This window comes from Photinus pyralis, unplaced genomic scaffold (assembly GCF_008802855.1).
Source record: "Photinus pyralis isolate 1611_PpyrPB1 unplaced genomic scaffold, Ppyr1.3 Ppyr1.4_unclustered_Scaffold6493, whole genome shotgun sequence".
NCBI classification, from domain to species: domain Eukaryota; kingdom Metazoa; phylum Arthropoda; class Insecta; order Coleoptera; family Lampyridae; genus Photinus; species Photinus pyralis.
In genome coordinates, this window is record NW_022171981.1 from 27,955 (window position 1) to 49,931 (window position 21,977).

Sequence of the window (21,977 nt, forward strand, 5' to 3'; positions counted from 1 at the left end):
TAAGACATACCTCTATTCTTTGAAGCAATTGACAATATTCCCGTGGTCGTATTTACTTTGTAAAATCTGTTTAATAACACTAAAAGGGCTCGTACACATAAATTTAGCAAGAAAGACGTTGATCCTTAACAAAATCATACAGTCAACTTCGCATAATCAATATTGAGCTGTTCTTTAAAAGTATTTATAGTATTTAGTTTGTATAGTATTTATACAAAGCAACAGTACCTACTGCAAAAATTGCAAATTATGGTTTCAGTGGAGTTTAAGTTATTGTATCTGGTTCGCACAACAAGTTATTGGAGGAACTCTCTTTCTCAGATGAGGAATGGTTTCATTAAAACGCAGAAAACACTCGCAGGCAACTCCACTTGGGCAGTATGAAGAATTCCGCTGCAATATTTTTGACGATACTGCAGAGTTAGTAGAGGAAACCGTCTGCTATTTAATGGATCTATGGAAGCTTGGAGGTACAAGACACTTCCTGTGCTGTTATATCGAATTCCTCCAACTTGTCTTGTAATAGCACGTGTATGTTCAAGTAATCCGAAAATTTCCTGCAAACAACATGGGTTGCCTTATAGGACGTATGCTAATGTTTTTCCAGTCATCAGTTTCAAATTCGCATGGTGTACTCATGTAAAGCTACGAAAATTGTATTACTACATGGTGCTAGTTATTCCACGTTACTCTTCGACCTCAAGAGTGTTGCAGGGGTTCTATTTAAGGTTCGTGCTTCTACCACTGTTTATAAATGACATGAGTGGTTTAAATAACAATAAAAGTTTACCTTTTAATGACAATTTAAAACATACTAAAAACAAACTTCGAAAAAGAAATTGTATCAATTCAATGAACATGGACATGAAAACAGTTTCTAGTCTTTCAAATTTTGATCTCCGTAGGTGCGGTCTTGCGCTATTTAATTTTTTTTAAGTACATTAAAATAAAGCCATATTATTAGTCTATGCAGTGGTAAAAATGGGCTGCAGTAACTATAACCGTTTTCAAGTAATCAATTTTCAAGGTACCGTCTGCATCCGTCAGTCAAAATAATTTAAACATCATATTGTAAGTAACGACATGATATCAAAAGAACTGAAATTGCACGTATAGAACCCAAAAATGCAATAAAAAATAAGGGTTGCTATTTAAAATAACGAAGTTACTAGCTACTCCCGATATTTCCGGAAAATATTTTTTCACTGACAAGAACTAAACGGTGATCGTTTAATTAGCATCACTACTCCTCGGGTAAATTTTTGAATACATGAACTGGAGCGTGCAACTGTTCTTGATAAATTATTTCGTTTAAATTAAACTGTCCGCAGTCATTTTGGATCACGCGGTATATTGTAAAAATGATTTAACTATCTAATTGCAAACTTGCAAACGCTTTACCCTTATCCTGGAGAGGCGAGAAGAGAGTTATTAACCAACGAGTTGCCGAGGAATATCAATATAATTACATAACAATACCCAGTTTAGTTACGAAATAAGAGTATCATAGACAGAAAGGAGGAGGAGAAGTAAATTTGTAACATACGTTACAAGGTATAACAATGCAAGCGACTCGTTGAGTAATTATTCACGATCACCTGAGCCTTGATTCCGTGGTAGAAACTAACAATTTAGGAAGACCACAGGTCTGTCCGTGCAGCCTTTATAGAGTTTGACCAGGGTTTGCTCAGATTATGCGTTACACTCTTGAGTAATATCTTTGGGCATAAAGTTTTCCAAATAACAAAATCTGTTCATTCTTCAATTTATTGAAACTTACTTCTCTTGTTGATATAAAATGCCATTGGACTATATCCTGGAATGCTCGTACGCTTTCTTATTGCAATGGCGCATTTATTGTTTGTGTGGAGTGTGAGTGAAAATGGGTTCATTTCCGTGTTAAGAAATAAACCTTATTATTTTCTATCGTGTATTTCATTTACCTTGTGCTACAAACTAGGAAGCCTGAGTCTAGAACATGAGGAGTATATGAATCAGTGAATTTACCCCCTCACCATAGCACTTTTAAAAATAGATGAGATATCTTTCAACAAGTTACGAAGCAGTTCGTATTCGAAAACCAGATTTTTAATCCGGCTCATATTCAATAGCACTGATCCCTGAACTCGTAGAAATCGATTGGCGAATGTTTGACATCACTGTCTCTTTTCGTTCCCGAGTTAGACGAGGAACAAAGGGGCAGACTGATCGACAAACCCATCCCATATTTATTTTCCTTTTTTGATATTGCGCGGTTGTGTGTTAAAACTTTACTTACATTAAATTTTGTTCAATAGATAGCTGGTCGACGGTACTTTGTTTACAAGCCTTATGTGCTTCTCTCTCTTACATCGTTATTGTTGAATTTATGCCGAATACTTGCACTTGTTTCACCTGTTCCATGTTGTGTTCAATCAAGCAAATTACGACCTAGATAAGAGTTCCCATGCTAATTTTTCTATTGGTACCAGGGTTATGGCAGGTGTTTAAATAAAAATTTGTAATATAATTCCATGGAAATGTTGATGTAGGTAACGCTGCTTATAATCTCAAATTAATAAAATTGAATCGAGATTTTTCATAGTAGCGTATGTTGGACGTGCCCTAGAAAAAGTGCAATCATTTAGTATAAAAAATTTTATTAGTAGATATTGTGTTTAATTGAAGTAACTGGGCGGTTGCTTGTGGGTGATTTAGTAGCTCTTATAACAGGGTGTATGCTGCCTCACGTTACTTATTCAATGGTAGTGCACATCTTCAGAAAGATATAAAGCGGGGAATGTGATGGAAACACTGCAAATGAAATTGTCTACCTCTAGCATTTCATTTAAAATGATGTTTTTTGTCTTTTCACAAAGCCTTTCTGGACTTGTCGGAGGGGCAAATTTTCCCCTGCTGAATCCGCCACTGGCACCGTAGTGGTCGGTATGTGAATCTCAAGGTAAACTAAAGTCGTGTTAACACTATTCGAATGGCGTAAAAATCAGCTTTTTTGGAATATCTAGGCGATTAATGAATAGGCCAGTAGGATTAAAATCCAAATCGGATTTAAATCCTACAAAAGGTTTTACACTTTTAATGGCTTCATTTGTTATCCAATATGATTATCCTACACCCACGGTGTGCTTAAGTGGTGGGAGCTAACAGTGTACATACAAAAAGTGTATTTTTGCGGTTTTACAGTTATATCTTGTAAAAGACTCACAATATTGAAAATATAGCTCCATTAAAAGGTTTGGGGCATTGCATTCTGCATTGAATGAAGCCCGACCCCATTTCATTTGGACCCCCTGTTCCCATACCAGTGCTAATCGAATTTGAAGAAATGTTATATATCTATAAAAAACTAGCCTTTGTCCTCGCGATTTCGTGCGCTCATAAACATTGCCCGTGTGAATTTCGGGAAGTGCTTTCGGAGTCTACCTAACACCTTCAAATCTCGTTTCCCCGTTCTCGTAAGAATTTCTTAGTGCTCCCCCTCCAATCCCCAATGAACCTACATGCCAATTTTCAGTTTTCTACGTCCAGTAGTAGTTTCGGCTTTGGAGACCTTCAGAAGATTATTGAGTGGTTTCAATCCCATGATCCTTTCTCTAATTTTGTTATGTCTATCAGTACAGAAATCATCGGCTGAGCGCCGCCACTGAAGCAATGGTGGTGACCATGGCTCAAGAGATACTTTAAGTAAATTGAGGTTTTACCTGTTTTCCAAAGCCCTCGTAAAATCCAAACTCAACCTGGCATCCCTACCACCAACATCCCAAGCAGCCCGCAACATTGCTTTAGAACTTACCTTCCAATACAAATGTGGTTAGAAAACCAGATACATCTAATTCTCTGGGGATGGCAAGCTTCAAAGTTTGGTTTTGACCCAGTTTCAACCTCCCAAGGAATCAGGTCCACAGTCTCTTCTTTCCACATTTTTTTGCAAATGCAACAAGGGGTGTGCATGTGGTTGTGGAAGGCTGGAATTAAGGGCTCAATGGTTTGTGCCTATACTGCAAGAGAAACTCCTGTACCAACTCCCTCCAACCAGATACAATTGACGACCAAGACCTGGACTGCATGACTGCATATATGGGGCGATGTAAATTACAGACTTTGAGAAGCCGAGTGATGACGAGACGGACTTCGTATCGGAAATAACAAACTTTGAGGAGCCGAATGGCCTAACGACAATCAAACGTCGACGTCTGTAAAATTTGTGTACTTTTCTACTATATCCAGTTAAATAAGAAAAAATAAAAATGCAAGTGATTCGACAAAATTTTATACCCGGTATTTCGGAAACAAACAATACTAACTTTTTTTTTCCCGTGATAATATTCTCCCCCTACTTCTTTTCAATTTTTTTTTTAATGTACAACTAAGAAACGGGCCCTAATCGCGTTCTGACGTATTCAACGTGAGATTACCTACAGCGAAAGTACCTACTTATTGGAAAAACAAAAAAAAGTTAATAGGTATACTTTTTTGTAGGGAATTTAGTAAACTATACTTTTCATCTAAACTATTTCTTCGTATCAATAATAGTTGCCGAGATATATGGGCAAAAATCTGACAAAGTGCACCGTTTTTCCAAGATGGGGGCTCGAGCGCAACAGATTTTGACAGGGGCTTTTCGTATGTACAATAGAAAGCCTCAATACACGTGTATACCAAAATTCAGATCTTTACCGATTAATGTGTTTATTTGTCCAAAATTGCGCTAATTTGACTGGACTATATCTATTTTTTCCCCTTTTCTTCATACTTTTAACTATAAATTTTGTTATTGTGAATGATAATTATCACTTGTTCAAAAATTCTGTTTCCGGGTAACCATCAAACACCACACTTGTCGCACTTTGGTTCACCCTCATTGTTCACCTGAGATTTGAATCCTTAATGTAAATAAATAAATAAATAAATGTCATTTTTTACTCTATTTTTGCGGACAAACTTGACTTTGTCAAATGTTTGATTAACCATCAGGGCGATCATTGAATAATTGCCAATTTCAAAGACCCTATGGCAGTTGATAGAGTCATCTCTGATGACTCCTGTGCCGATAGACATAACAAAGGGGGGAGCACTACTAAAAAAGGATTTCCCAAAATTCCTACGTAAACGGGAAAAACGGGATTTTACGTCTAAACATTTAAAACGAGGGTTTCTTTGAAGGGGTTAAGGTATACTCCGAAACTAGCTCCGAAAGAACTTCCCAAAATTCCCACGGGAACGAGAAAAAACAGAATTAAGACAGAGGGTAATGTTTATACGCGTACGAAGTCGCAAGGACAAAAGCTAGGTTTTCTAAGATATGTAACATTTGTTCAACTTCGAGTATGGGAACGGGTGATCCAAATAATATCGATCGGTCTCATTTAATGCAGAATTTAGTGCCGTAAAACTTTTAATAGGGCTAAGTTTTCGATATTGTGGGTCTTTTACAAGATATTACCGTAAAACCTTAAAAATACCCTTATTTATAGGTACGTTTTACCCTCCATGATTCACAACCCCGCCGAGGGGGAAAACGTAGGATAGTCAACAAATACAGCCATTAAAACAATAAATCTTTTGTAGAATTTAAATCCGATTCGTCTGAAATGATGGCTTATTCTACTGGCATGTAATAGTCGTTTGTTAATTTAAAGGTTGACAGTCTCAAATCGTGTCTCATCGGACAAGTTCGGACAGACTCGTTTTACCGTGATACTCGCATATTATGCCCTAGACGATGTCCTGACCATATTTTAGTTGCAATTAGTAGCGTACTGTATGGTCTAAGTGTAAACCCCGCTTTAAATAACCTCACCTAGCTATATGTCAGATTGAGTCTTAACAATCAACACATGTTATAAATGAGAGCATATTAATGTGTTCATGTTTTGCTTCTATATACATTAATTCTGGTTATTAATTAAAACGCGAGCTTACTTATTAATATGTCGTAGTCAAAGACGTAGTGGAAATACGTAGGTACCCGTACCTTACATTTTTAAAAGTAATGGAGGTAAGCTCGTTAAGTTTTTTTAATCTTGGAATAGAAACAGTCGTTATTTCTTAAGGTTAATTTGAATGTCAAATAATCTTCTATCAAAAGTACAAGAAATGAAATTAAAATTTTTCCCAATCCCCATTAATTATGTAAAAATCCGACGTCGATGTTTAACATAAAAAATTATGTATATACAGACTTATAATGAAAACCGTCAAAAGCAGTATCCCCTTCAAGTAGATACTAATACGGTTTGAACATCCATAATCTGAGTAGTGCCCCCGGCCTTGTTATTAGGCATCATTAATCAAGTTCTGGTCAGGAAATGAGTCAACCCTTTAGCCCTTCACTCGCCACACCAAGCACTTTACATACTTACTTGGACAGTGCGGTGGCCGTCTCAAGACACATGGTTGTATTTTGTATCTTAACACATTTTCTCGAAAGCTCAAGATTTATTCTTGGTACGCTCTTTAATTGACAATGTGCCGTTATGTTATCTAGTGTATTTTGACTTCTGTGCTAAAACTGTGTGCATACTTTTACTTCGTTGGTAATTAATTCGTACACTTCTGCATATACCTAGTACGAATTCTAATCGTTGTTTACTGTCTGAAACGTGAAAGTTTAAAGTGCAATATTGAAAGATTAACGGAATAAATATAGATAGGTAATGTGTGTAAAAAAAGGGATGCTAGTAGAGGTTTTGAAAAATTGATATGACCTCCCTACATTGGGTTTGTTTCTGAACTTCCAGTTAAAGGTTCTACATACGCTGATTAGAACAAAGGTGCATTAGCATCTTTATCTAATATCTAATCTCCGAGTAAGCATACGCACTTCCGCTTCAATTCCTTTAAAAGTACATACGTCCCTAAATTTCAGTGCTTGTATTGACAAAGATGAGGTCCTACTCCTGATTCGTCTCTGCAGTAGGTACATACTAGCATTTTTGAACTTCTTCAGTATAAAATGGTGATGTCATGTCCTGTAGAGTAGGTAACGACCTACCTAATCAAGTTAACCTTCATGAATTTGTTTGCAAAAATAAAATTTATGATTGTGTGCTAATTATGGCAATAAGTGGGTAGGTATGTGTTTTCAATGTGGTCATAACAGACTGCCTATTTCGGCAATTAATTTGTTTTTCCGTGTTGATATACGCCAAAAGCTTAGGTAGGTAATCCAAATTATTACTATTGGATAGGTAATTATAAAGGAATTTTTTCGATCAGCATATTTTTAGTATTTGTTTGTATAGGTATATAAAGATATGAAATTGAAATGTGAAATAAAAATTAAATTTAAACCAATATTAAGCGATAAGGGATACTTGCACCCCTCCAATCGCACAAGTGGCGCGCGTCGTCAATAGTCGTCTCGACGCTTTCGTCGCTGTCCTTTGGTATTTAACAGCGCATCGTCATCCACGCGGTGCATGCAACTCCTGCATGCGTCTCGAAACGTTCTGCGAGTACGATTTGAGCGATACAACACCTCTACAGTTTGAACTCCTTGCGCGATTACATAATCTGTTTTTTGCTAGACATTTACCTTTCGCATATTTTGGAAGTTTAATTGTTATACGCGTAATAGCTTACGGGTATAAAAAAAAGTTAACCTTAAAATTTTCTTAGATGCAACTACAATTTTTTGTCCTTTACAAAAATTTTTGTTGTATATAATTGCCCACAACTCGTCACGCAAACAGAAACCCGCCTTCGAAATCCGTGCCTGCCCACCGCCTCTTCAGAGAGGGTTAGAACGCACGCTTGTCATTGGCTCGTTAAATTCTCACGTGACCGGCCATCATCCTCCTGAATGGGAAAAGAAACAAAAACAACCGTCACTAAACAGTAACTATGAACATACACGTAACAATCGTTTCCTATTTCTGGTTTCACGAAGGATTGGTAAATTTTCGCGGCCTCACGCGTAACTTTACCCTCTTGCGGGTTACCTGCAATGTGATCAACGCGACCTTCAGCTCTATTATTTAGCGAAGAAGTGTTTTGCCTTAAAATTTAATTACATTGCGCGGTGATTTAAGTTGGTTTCTAGTGACGTATCCGACGTATGAAGTGATGGTTCCTAGTGACTAGTGCGGATAAATTAAAGAGGTGCAAGTTTATCAATGCGAATTAAACATCCTCATCGGATGCCGGCTGGACACCTGGAGGAAGGTGAATACGTGGCGGTGAAGACGCGACCTGCTACCCCCGAGGGATCCGGGACCGGCGGCTTTTGGTTAGCCGCCGTCTCCGCTGCCTCGGGGGCGACGCACGCTGGGCTTCCACTCGAAGGATGTAACGAGACAGGGTTCATTAACAGCCAACCGTCTATGGCGGAGTTTATGACCGCTTTGCCCCATCTTTCTGGAGAGATGACCCACGGAACGCCACTAAGTCCGCAGCATACGCCGCCCAGTGGACCATATTCCATGGACGTTACGCACGGATTGGGTTCTCCCGGTGTAAATGTGCCTGAATACCCTTGGATGAAAGAGAAGAAGACCACTAGAAAAAACAGTCAGCAGGGTAAGTCATTCTTTGTCCACTCTGTAAGGTCTCAAAAAAGTTAAACATTTGCCGAATTATGCGATCGTGAACTTACCAAAGACAGAAATCCTTTGTAAAACCTTTGCACTACCTACCATTAACCAGGGACTATCAATGTATATGTTCACATTCGTTCCACTAGGAAATTGTCGTATACACACTAGTGTATACTTACGAAAAATATATACATTAGGCAAGCTTACATTTTAAGTCACACCGCTGAACTAACCATTAATCATTTCAATTCTCGTATTTACATTATAAACATCTATCTTGGAATAAAGGGATATAGAAACAGTTATTCTGATTTTTTTGATGAGAAAAAAGACGAATATAATTTATTCAATTGTTATTAAAAAATGTTAACGCGTTAATCATCGTTTTTCATGATTGTATCCAAGAACTGTTTAATAGTAAATGATTCGCAATATGACACACCAAGAATGCAATCGTTTGTATATTAATCACTGTTGAATTGTTGCTTTGAAATCATCAGAGTCAATTGTAATGGACGAATGTGGTGAGGAAGTCTTGGCAAACTACTATTGGAGTTTTAAAGTTTTGTCGGAGATTATTAGCTTTGTATCATTGATATTCGATTAATCTGTGCTACCGGCATAGGCATTAACTACCGTTAAATCAACTAAAACTGCGATTATTAGAAATTGATTGATAGTGTATTGAATGAGTCATTTGTTTAGACTGCATGCATGGTGATTACAAGAGCCGTTGACATTACTCGCGGTTTTCGCTTTATCGTTGAATAGTCACGATGATTTTGTTATTGTCTATTAAATACCTTAGTAGTTATGTTAGTGTACTTATTAATATCGAAATTAATATCTCCTTGGTGATAATTAAAAGTATTTTGGGCAAGCGAATTTATTCTTTTTTTAAGAGAAAATATTAAGAAATTTGTTCCGGTTTTCAATGAAATGGAACCCAAGAGAAGAAGGCACTATATCTACCTTATATTAAAAGACCATACCATAAAGAAATATATATCAAACTTGCCAAATGAACAATGATAATAATTGCTATTTATAATAATAATAATTGATTAATTATTCATTTATTTATTATCATTTTATAGTTATATTAATAGTATAATAACGGTATAGGTACCACACAATACAAATGCATTCAAACCATATAATAAATAGATAGTACTGAATTTATTGGTATTATACGCGCAATGACACATCCAATCTGTTCATCTTGTTAGTAGTGTTTGCGTTAACTATCCCTACCCATATCAATATTTAAATAAATGTACAGTAATTTGCATAATTATATACCTTTGTTTTCTTAATTTGCAAGTTTTGAAGTTTCTATTGCATTCACGTAATTGCGGGAGCTACCAAAGTCTCTTTCTAGGTGGAACATATTATAGATTGAATCTACACGTAGGTATCAACCAACTCAACAGAGTCAAAAAATTTCGGTATTTGGAAGAAATGTTACACCTACTTAGACTGTTCTTGAAATGTACAAGAATGAAGCCACTAAATAACGCCTTGAAAAATTTTTCAAAATCTGTTACCTTCACTATTATATAGTCACAAAATGATCGGTTGTTAAAACTGACTAACTATACAAAATATTTCGATTAATATTTAATCTAAACATAGAACTTTTCTTCCATACATTATCTTACACATATTGACCTTTATTTTGGAAAAAAAAGGTTAAAGTTTTTTGATCCATTAACTGTAGTTTTAAGGATGTTTAGAAACCAATCATCTTAAATATCTGTGATTATAATAAAAATACACAAATTAACTCTTAAATTAGTTCAATAGGATTCAAATACCTCCCTACTTGATAAAATAAATTAAGCTTTGGTAGGTTCAGCATAAACAAAAGCATGACGGGAATCGTCCTTGGGAACATTTCAACATCATCAACATTACTTTGACTGCACTCACAACTAAATTCCTTATTTCCCTCGACCGTATGTATTAACTGTTAACTCATGGGCTCATAAGACTACTATTTGCTTGGAGTAGCTCAAATTCATTATTTTTAGAGGGAACTTTAAAACCTCTTGTTTGCGGCAATATTACACGTGGAAGAACCATTTGTGCTCCATGAGAGGAATACTTAGTGTTGCTATTTTTCGGTACTTTTTAGCTATCGTTATAAGGAGTAAGGTGTGCAAGTGTACATATTTTATAGCATTTTATGCATTCTTCGTAAACATCAAAATGAAATTGGAGAACCACTCATTAGTTTCAATTTTTCTATTCACAACACTGCAACGACTTCTCCAAGGTTAGTACAGATAATATCCGTATTCATTACAATTTTTCCATTTTGAAAAACCAAATCAAATCAAATGTTTTTAACTTAAACATGTAGGTAACAATAAACAAACCAAACTTTTTAAAAATGTGTAAAATGTCTCGAGCCTCCCCATATGTGGGAGGATAGATACTCCATATAGGGAGCGTTGAGACATATAACAAAAAATAACATAACAAAGTTCGTGTAACTCATATGTCACAAATGCATATTTTAGCTGCTCCACTAGCACCTGCACATTCTGTATGGGACCAGTTAGAACACTGTTGGCGTTGAATCCAGTGTTCGTGTAGTTTGGAAAATAATATAATGAAATGCAGGTCAGATCTTCATATTTTTCACCTTCCATTTTCATTTCTTCACTATCGGAACTGTCCTTGGTCACACATATTTCTTTTTCAAGCCTTCTCTTTTATATTTTCTCAATTCTATCTTTGTCGGCATCTGGTTTTAAATTTTAGTTAATATAGTCCTTTTTACCTGGTCAGCATTATTCTTCGCCAGCTTTTTATTTTGTTTGTTTTGAAATTCTTCTTCTACAGCAAGTTTTTTGGTGTATCAGTCAAAACTCTGGATTTTCCTGGTTTTCTGCCTCCCTTTTTCTTTCTTGGTGGTGCTATAGAGTGAGGTCGGATTTGTTCTGGACTCAGAAACTGAGTTAATGAATTGTTGCCCTCAATTTTGTTCTCGCTAACATATTGAGTTCATTTGAAAGCACGACATCTTGGGATCCTTGGGATGTACTTGGGTCAGCATGGGTTCTCGGTGCTTCTGTGGTTTGTAATGACGAATCTGTTCAGGAACAGTTACTTACTTCTGCGCTTAAAAATTCTGTCTCAATAAATAACGGGCGATCAAAAATGAGTTGTTGTCGAGTCGCCTTTGGAAGTTCAAGTTAAGTACGATTCCCATGGAAACAAAAATTCCAAAGGTGACTCGACAGCAACTCATTTTTATCGCATAGTATGAGTGCATTAAAGGGATAGATTCCTGTTGCTAGAAATCGTTTTATAAGATTTGATGGGATTATCTCGCAAAGGTATTGTTCGGCCTGGATTATTTACCATCCACACATCGGCCTGTTCGTTGTAGAATTGTTTAAAAGGACCAAAGACCGTGTGGTGGTAGTGACAATAATATTATTCCATTAGTTTTGCATAATTTTATGGACTGAGGAGAAATGTGGCTATCGTGTTTGTCTGGATTACGAGGCACTTCTTTTCTTGAGAGCATTTTACCAATTTTATAAATTGGTTGAGAAAATTGATAAAAACCAGTTCGGTCATCCATCGGTGAGTCCGCGCGCAAATTTGGAGTGGAATTGTACGCGACCTACCCCCTTTGTAGCCACGCCGCGTTGTCTACCTTTCGGAAATTATGTACTTAGTAGGCTCGCAAACGCTGAACTCATTAGGTTCGATTATTTGTTAGTGAGTCCGCAGTGACCACTGGCGTTATTGTTCGATTATGGCTAAAGAAATAAGAATGCGGTCGTACAAAAACGAACAATTCAATGTGTGATTGAAAAACGAACAGACCTACACGATATTACAAAAAAAAATGCTATGCCTATGTAGGTTTAGTACATGGTACAATAACTTGTGACACTTGTTTTGAAACTGCAAATTGGGAGAATATTGTTTAAATTGTAATAATAAATACTTTAATCAACCAAATCTTTTCTATTTGCTAATAGCAGTGACGAGAGAAGTGATTACCAACAAAGAAACAAAAGAAAAGAAATTTTTTGAATAAACGTACTAAAATGTGTATTTTCCTAATGCGGACTGATAGTCCGCGCGCGACCACTGATGTCCTAAAACTGGGCGCGACCGCTGAATTTAATTCTAATACACGTTCTAACATTGCCGGTGTGATGTTCATTACCTCTTCTACGATCGTATTTTAAAGTTCTTCAAGAGTATGCACTATGCAAGCGATTTCAAAAAATGTTATTCTTTAATGGGGAAAAAATCTAGCGGGGTTAAATCTGGCGAACGGGAAGGCCATAAACCTCTGCTGCTTAGGTAAACCATCATCGTAAGAGTATTGTAGGTACTGAAGAGTGACGTTTGCTGTACCATCTTGCTGAAAATATCCTTGTCTGCCGAAAAAACGATTATTTAAACAAATTAAACATTCATATAAATAATAAATTTCTTCCATGGGGATCGTAGTTGGCCGCGTTGCCACGTTGTATGGCAATACTTATCCTTAAATATTGGTAATGCGTTTTCCCAGGTATTCCACAAAATTACGAGCTTTTTCACACCAAGATCCAAGATAGTTCTGTTCTATAATTGAACGGTCGCAAAGAAAGATGTTATCGTTTCTATATTAAATTAGGTACACTTAGCAGCCTGATTCGATAGTTTGGAAATTGATTTCTTAGGATTCTGCAGTTCTGCTCCATACGTTGTCGTATATCTTCGATCGCTTCCACACTTCAAATTGATGAACGACCTGTTGGTTTGGCCTTCCAAATACACTTCTTATTCTCAAAACGTTCGATAATTCGGTTCTTATGACTAACAAGGTTTTTATAAATGAAGTGGCGGTCAGGATATTCTTCGTTAAATTTCTGAAAGCAGGACCTAGTGGAATATGACCATGTACCATCTTCTAAACATGTTGCGCTACGATAGAGCACCAATAATATAAAAGCATCATGTTCAGGGGTAAAAGTCACTCTCAATTCTAACTAAAAACTGAGGTTAGGTATATAATCCTTAGAAAGTGTTTTCTTTTACTGCATACCTTTGCAAAATGTTACACTTGCAGGAGGTCTTTAAAATCCAAGGTTCGTGGTATAGTGTAGAGGCAAAGGAAATAAAAACACACGTACAAAAATTGACGCCAATGGATTGTTGTTACTGTGATTTGTGTATTAGGGGAAAACCATGACCGCCAACGCCTTAAGTAGAAAACACTAAAATTTTAAGCGCCAAATTCAAACTGTCTGCAGTCCTTTTGGATCACCCAGTGTACCATATGGTCAGGTTGCGAACTTTGAATAAAGACTTAATAATCAAAGATTGGGAATATTTAGACTGTACTTGTATGATGCCAAGAACTTGTAAAACTTGCATTTTAATAACAATATTAAACTATAATTTCCTTATACTATATTATAGTAACGCTGGAATTCTAATAAAAGGTTTATAGCCGCATACATGCTAATATTTCTTGCTTTGATCCAATACCGCCACTCACGTCACAAGAAAATAAGAAACACGAACTGCACTAAACTCATTAATCAAATGATTATGAATGACTTGACGCATCATGTATCCATATGCGAGTTATATTTGCACTGCTCTCGGTGTAATTATCTGTATTGCATATTTTCCATACATTTTACTTCAATCGACATTTTTTGTTTTCAAATTCCATTTATTTAGTTTTTCTAATAATAATATTCTGCAATGATCGCACAACCAATGCCCTGAAAAGATTTTCTTATATTTTTCTACTTCCACATTATTGATTTACAACACGTTTTTGATGTACCATTTTGCGAACATAACAATGCGGTTAGTCGTACAAATTAACGAAACTTTGTAACATACTATCCGCGAATTTCGTGTAACGATCCCATAACTTAAGTAAGTAGGTACGTTTTCCGATATATTACTTGTTTTTTTTGTTAACAAAAATATTTACAAGTTTGAGGAGTTTGTTATCGCTATGTAAACGATAAACAGGTGCTCGCCGATAGTAAACACTAAACACAAGTGTTTAGGTTATCAAAGACTGGCAGTAATTTAATACGAGAGGGGGAGCAGGCCTTCTTTTGTAGCAATTTGACTAATATTGAAAAAATGATATAAAAGCAGCATCGGTAAGTGATAGAAGGAAAGAGTCGTTAAATAGGCGTAGTAGGCTTTAAACATTGGTGTTTGGCAGTCAGCCTTAACGAATGCTTTTTTGGTAACAGTCAGTCTTGGTGGTTGTAAAGTTGCCGTAGAAGAATGTTTTGATTATGTAATTGTGTGATGAATTGTCTTCTAAAAGAGTTGAATTCGTCGTTATAAAAGTGAATTGTTCTAGTTCAATATAAGCTCAAGCTGACGTGGAGAGAAATGTAATAGGCCAGACACCTCGATATCGCAAATTTAGGTGGAGAATATCAGTTATAAAACTTATCCTATTATATAAAGGAGTACCATTGATAATTCTGTGTTAAAAGCACAAGGATTGTAACTGCCGCCTTTCATTCATATTAAACCATCCTACCCATAGGTAGTGTGTGCTAAGTCCGTTCATATGTTCCTATGCCAAACACAAAACGTAAGCAAGATTTTGCTTGAATGCTATGACGATCTGTAGTTAACCGACATGGTCCGTAGACGTCAGAGAAATGTGACAAAAGCAGCGCATCACATAGTATAGCTTGTGTTTGGTGTAAACAATACGACGGCTGCTGTACAAGAAGCGCAAATGACCGTACACCTTGGCAATCAGATGATCGACATGCTTTTTTAACCTAAGTTTGTCATCAGTGTAGAAACCGATGCTGTTTACACATTTGGGATAATTTGATCTCCGATTTGAATCCTTGGTCTACCTAGGCTGCATCTCTCAGTTTATCCTTTTCGAACACAATTACTTACAGACGATTTATCGGCATTTTTTTAAGTGAATGTGCTGTTGAGCTTCGTAGCACGCGTACAAGGTCTTCATTAACGTTAGAACCAGCAATGTCTATGTCTTTGATATTGAACTAGAAGTGTATCGTCAGTATAAAAATGGTATTTACAATGCCTTAATGTTGATAAAATCTGGAAGGAAAAAATCTTATACAGAAGTAGACCCTAAGTTCACCCTGGGGAGCACCTTTTGTCAAATGTAATGCTGTAGATTATTTGCCATTTAGTAGGTACCACTTTTTGTTGGCACCCGTTTAGGAAGTTGTAAATACCAATTTCACAGCGGGGTGTTCGAATCCAATAAACTTGTGCTCAAGGGTGTAACTCCCAAAAGTATATAATAAAAGATTTTCTTTAAAAGTTTAAAAATTTTTATTTCAAAACATCAGCTACTTTCTGGACAACCCTCGTATAAAATGCTTGTTTGTTGCCTTTTTGTTATATTGATATTTGTTTTTTTGTGTTGTGGTCAGGGATAGTCATTTTTACTTCATTTTCTTCATTTTTCTGTTTTAGTATAAAATTTTTGTAATCAACTCCCAGCCGATAGCATAATAGGAGCGTAATTGGTCAGATACACGTCACTACTTTGTTTTTTAGATAAACCACATCATACGCCCACAAGAGCGATTCCCTGAACTCCTTCATGGAAACAGATCCCTATATCCAACCACCGTTACTATCTCGATACGATAATGGTGCGTTAGCTATAATAATTTCAGTCCAACATTTTTTAATCAAAAATCCTAAATAGTAATTCAGTAATTTCAGTACCCAACCAAAAAAGATTCAGCATTTACTATGATGCAATCGTGCTAAACCCTCTTTATACATGGGATGATCGAATGATTCACATAATTAGTATAGTGTCGGTTGTAAATATGTGTGGCTATTATCCATTTTAAATTCATATATCATTCGCGTTAACAATTGAAATGTTATTATAGTAAACGTTGCTCTATTTACACAAACTACGGTTTATACCTCTGTTAATACTAACAACCTAAGTTGGTAACGTTCTCTCACATTTAAATTGATTTTCTTCGCACCACTCAATAATAGTAATACACAAACAGATATTGTAAATAGGTGTAATACAATTTTGAATGTGGATACTTTTGAAAAAATAAAAAGCTTCCGCCAACCTTTTAGTTGTCAGTCGTATTATATTTTTTTTTCATATTCGGTGAATGAACTTTCCTCTAAACGAATTGTGTCGGAGCAAGGTATAAGGTGTATGAATAGGTATTTGGTAGTTGGTACGTACGCGTTGGACCAAATAAAATAAGCCTGAATTTCTAATTACCCCTCACGCAAGTATGTTTTTGGACTAATAGCACTACAAGGAAAATAATAAAAAGTTCTAAGTGTTCTTTTTTGACATTCTGACGATCTTATACTTGAAGTATTTTAAGTCATACATGTATATAAAAAGCGTAAAGAAACGCGTCGAATATAACGTGCTGGCATAAATAATTTCCCCGAACTTTTCAAACTATTATTTTAAGATAGTATTGATGGTTTGCTTGTAATTTGTAACGGCATTACATTACAAGGGAGCATTAAGAATATACTGCTATTTGACATGCGATGCTCTTGTGGGCGTTGACAAATCCGCACGCAGCTTTGTTTGATGCTTTTGAAAACGCACAACGTAAACTTCTTTCGCATCCGTCAAAAATACACACAATTTTTTTATGGCTTGTGCCAAATATTTTCGGCTACCTTCAAAATGGACTGGCGAGCGTGAAACGCGAAATCCCATAAATAAGGCATTACACTGAGTTAACAAATCGTTTGTTATCAAGACGTTTAACTGGAGGCAATTGACAGGCATTAACGATGTACTTACTTACGTTGTGGCGGAAGATGAAGTGACCAGGCGGGTAGTGGCTTGCCGGAATGATCTGTAAATGGAGTGTCGGATGTCGAGCACGGGCCATAACTCATGCCGTCGGGACGCCGCGTGTTAACGTGCCTCCCTGCTGGTATGAGCGTTTCCCGCTGGGTAGACCCTGGTCCCGTTGCGATGTTTAGTCTTGTTATGCGTTGAAGCTATACAGATACAACCGAAACCTGTGGATTCGCACATTCATTCGATTTGTCAAAGCTGATTAAGATTAAATACCGGAGCTTAATAGCTGACCAAAATACCTATTGTGAATAAAATTAAATTTAATTTCATTAGCTACTTGCTATTAGCCTTTTATAAATATACACACAAGACGTATTTATTACCTATTTGATATATAGAGTAATTAATGACTTAACAGAATAATAATCCCCAAAAAATAAACATGTTGTAACAAGTTTGGTGTGCTAGGAAACGTGGTGCTAATATTATTGTAAATATTTAGTAGTTACCCTTTCAGAATGTTTGATGAAATATGGAATTACAAACCTCTAACACTGGATAAGTTCCTGTAATTGAAGAAGCTCTTCAAATTTTTGCGCTAATTATCCTATATAGATCCTCAGCTATACCTAATAATCGCATACGATTATCTCACTTCGCAACTCAGAAACTAATGCCCATTATTGGTTCGAAGCGACGCTTTCTTTGGCATGTAACGGTCTCCCTTGCGTAAATCTGCATCTGAATCAATTTCACGTAATTTTTTAACTTTGGTAAATTGACATTTTGGCCAGCTAATTAAATCAAATACCCCACTGTACGTTGGCACGTTCTGTAGGTCCTCTAAAACAGGCATGGGCAACCTTTTTCTTCCAAGGAGCCAAAATAACATTTTTCATATGAGCCACGGGCCAAAGTTGAAAATCCAAATAAAAGTATGTTTAAAGAACTCTTTTTGGTGTTGACCAATTTTTTGCTTTCGTAAAAATCATTTAAAAAAAAACAATAAGTACCCTTGAAAATTGACACGATTTTGCTTACAAAGTTACCAGATTTGGATAATAAATCCGCATATTCAGCTTGTATCCAAATTTTCATCGATGCTCTTAAGATTTGTTGCAATATATGGCTTAAAAATGTTGCTGAATCTCAAAACACGTGTCGTTTTATTTCCCCACGCGTTATATATCGCGACGAAAATTCTGGAAATTATCTGGCGATATCTGTGAAACTTGAACTTCAAAGAGGTTTTCAAACGATCGCGTCCACTAGATGCTGCACGTGTAACATGATCATAATTAATTAATTAATTCGAATTTTTAATATAACTTGGCGGGCCGTATGAAGTATTAACTATGAATTATATTAGGGGGCCGGACAAAACTTATTGGCGGGCGTTGGTTGCCCATCATGCTTGCCCTAAAACATTTAAAATCTTTCAACGGACAGATTGTAAAAGATAGGGCCGTGTTTAGCACAAGTTGCTTTACCCTCCATAGTTCCAGATAGCTATCGCTAAGGAGCTAATGTCTGTCTCTGATCAGGGCATCATCTCCCTCGCCACAGAACCTCCACGTGGGCTCTCCTACAAGCCTCGTAAAGACCCCGGTGATCTACCTAATCTGGTTTCTATTCAGTTTTAGAAGCTTAGAAGACCCAGATTTGCCAAGGTGCGCTGTTAAAAAGGCCCTGGAGTGCCTGAGTCCGGTTATTTGTTGCCATTGAGCCGCCTGGAATTGACTGAATTGCCTCGGCCTTTAATCTTGGTCTTGATAACGGAGAGAGCAATTCCTAGGGTAGGCTCTGACTCGACGAAGACCCCACCACTGCCTTCATCAGCCAGTTCGTCCGCCCTTTCGTTGCCCCCTATTCCGCAGTGCGCTGGCACCCAGGTCCAGCTAACCCCATTAGACTCATCTAATCTACCTAGACTTCTCCGTAAACGATCGGAACCTGTCTGCATACGTATACTCTGTGCCAAAAATCAGGAAGTCTATCCGATTCCGATTACTTCCGAAGATATGCCAGAAAAACCGCTCTAATCGTGCGAAAATACCTATCGGGCAAATTTCCTGGAAAATAGAAGATTTGTCCGATAGGTAGGTCCTGTTGAGACTACACATTTGCCAACTTTTTTTTGTGTCCGTTACATCGTTGTATTTATAATAAGATATGCTACTTAATACAGTATTGATTTTTTTTCTGGTCATAAAAAACTAAAGTTGATGATGATTTTCCCGACACGAAACGTTGTATTGAAAATCTCTGAACGGTGTCTTGTAAGAGTTCAAAAAGTGGCAATGATATAAAGCGTTTTTAGCGCATTTTCCAAAAGGAAAATGAACGCTATTGTCCGCACTTTGTCCGTCTGTCCGTCTCTACCAATACTAGTCCTCCAGTTTAAGCTTTTTCGTTGTGGTTTCTTTCTTATAATGTGTAGCACAGCCCCGAGACCAGAACGACAAAAAATTTTTTGGATTAGTCATTTCCTTTCCGAGTTATTACTGATTTTCTCCGGGGAAAATGCGCTTTCGTCGGTCGCGAGTGACCATGTTTTTACTTGTTTTATTTTTTTGTATCTGTTCAAATAACATCAGACAAAAACAAAAAACGAAATCGGAAAATTTCGGTTTTTCTTCGGAAGTAATCGGAATTTTCTGGGTTTCTTTAAAGCATGCTAATAACTCTTTAATTGTGCATGTTCCCTTATTTGACCATCGTTTTATCTTCTACGGTTTCGGAGATCCACATGATAGATAAACATCCTCATCTTGGTCACAGTGTAGATAATATGCTTATTATAGTAACCTCTACAGTTTATGGAGATTCTCGCCTGTGCACAGGTCATGATGACTAACATCTATGTCTGAAACACGGTGCTATGCTGATGATAGCTCTCGGTCGATTACCATATATACCGTTTGTAACCACACGAGCCCCTCAGGTTTGAGGAACGGGCAATCTGAGTTCAGCCACTGCTCCCTATCCGGGAGAGTGACTTTGTAACTCGTTGGTCTTAGTTAGACAGCCCGAATCATATCCCGTCTTGCGAGGACGGGATCGGATCTAAGGGTTTCCTCTCGGATCCGCCCGGGCCTAAGGCTGCCTCGATCCTTCCACTCGTCCGAATCATTTACTTTATAGAAACCTTCCGAGTTCTGTGAAGGATGTTATCGTTAAGTGACCTGTTAGCTTGATGAACCAATCTGCTCCTTGTAGAATCGTAGAATGGGAACTGGGGAACGAAAACGAACAAATTGTGTACAAGGCTGCCATATGCGACATTTAGCAATAAGAGACCGAATACGAGATCAATAGCCGATCAATAGCTCCTCTGTCCACCTCTTGTCCAAGTCAAAAAATTGCACAAACTTGACTACATACAAACTTATCATTGAGATTATACACAACGAGTAGCGATTAATTGTGGCAAATGTTTATTAAATTGTCATTAAGCCGTTGGTTTTTCACTTTATAACAATGCATCTTTTGATTGTTATCGAATACCATTTGCATAGTGGAAATGACTATTTTTATAATAGTACGCTAACTACAGCTATACAATCAAACAACATTTACATGTTACATGCAGTGCTTACTTATACTGATGATATATGTACGTGACCGTTTGTAACAAGTTACCGAAGATATGAAGCGTTACAGTTCTCATGATGATTAGGGAGCTGTATGTTTGCCTGGACCTTACGTAGTTTTATGTTGTTCATGGCACAATAAGTTAAGACCAACAAGAATTTACCTTACCGCATACCACAGGCAACTATTTTTGCAACATATTTCTCACATGCTGCACATATTTATACTGTAATGATCAAGTTGCACCTAAAACCATATACCTACCTTCAGACATATATGATATACTTTCGCAACACTCTGTGGATGAATAAGAACAATTTCATTTAATTTACTGCGATCAATACATTTGCATACCATAATGCTCTATCGCTATCCAATTCGTCACCCAGAGCTAATATTGTGTTTTACTTTAATTAATCGCTTTGCGTCTCAATTTCCATGAAAAAACCCTAAATTGAATTTACGGAAGTAAGCCGTTTACGAAAAACGTTTAAAGTATTTAAACTTCGATCGAGCAAAAATGTATCTGCCACATTTTAGAAAACAAATCTGGTGCACATGGGAACAGGATCCAATTTAGAGGATTCGTAGGACACTAAATCCGTCTCAAATTAGAGATAACTCTTCTGCAATCCCTTTTCCAACTAGTCATTGGTTGTCGTTGTTTCCATATCTCGCCTATCTTTCTCATTACCGTACAAGGGCCTCCCAAAAATAATCCAGTTGCAAATTACCTTTCGGATACTAAGCCAGACGATATTGAATACAAGAACCTATACAAATCATTTAGGGTGCTTAGTTTAATGTAACGTATGCCTCATGTATAATTTATATACATACACTTAAAAAATTATATTCTGATATAAAAAGCAATTTTATACGCAATCATTCGATTATTACTCCATGTGCAATTGTTTGAAAAATCGAAATACTTTGTTATATGGACAAATTTAAGATAATTATACGTGTGTACAATGGACCAATCACGTTGGAATAACATAACAACGAGAAAATAATAGTTGGTAATGTAAACG

The 21,977-nt window shown here is 36.7% G+C and overlaps 1 protein-coding gene across 1 annotated transcript in view; it reads left to right on the forward strand.

Moving 5' to 3' along the window:
- The first annotated feature begins 7,712 nt into the window (after positions 1-7,712).
- LOC116182637 (homeotic protein proboscipedia) overlaps positions 7,713-21,977 on the forward strand; it is a 106,309-nt gene continuing 92,044 nt past the window's right edge. The window contains exon 1 of the mRNA XM_031503178.1: positions 7,713-8,520. Within this exon, the coding sequence (XP_031359038.1) occupies positions 8,118-8,520 (403 nt within the window). The 5' untranslated portion in view covers positions 7,713-8,117. The remainder of the gene's footprint in view (positions 8,521-21,977) is intronic.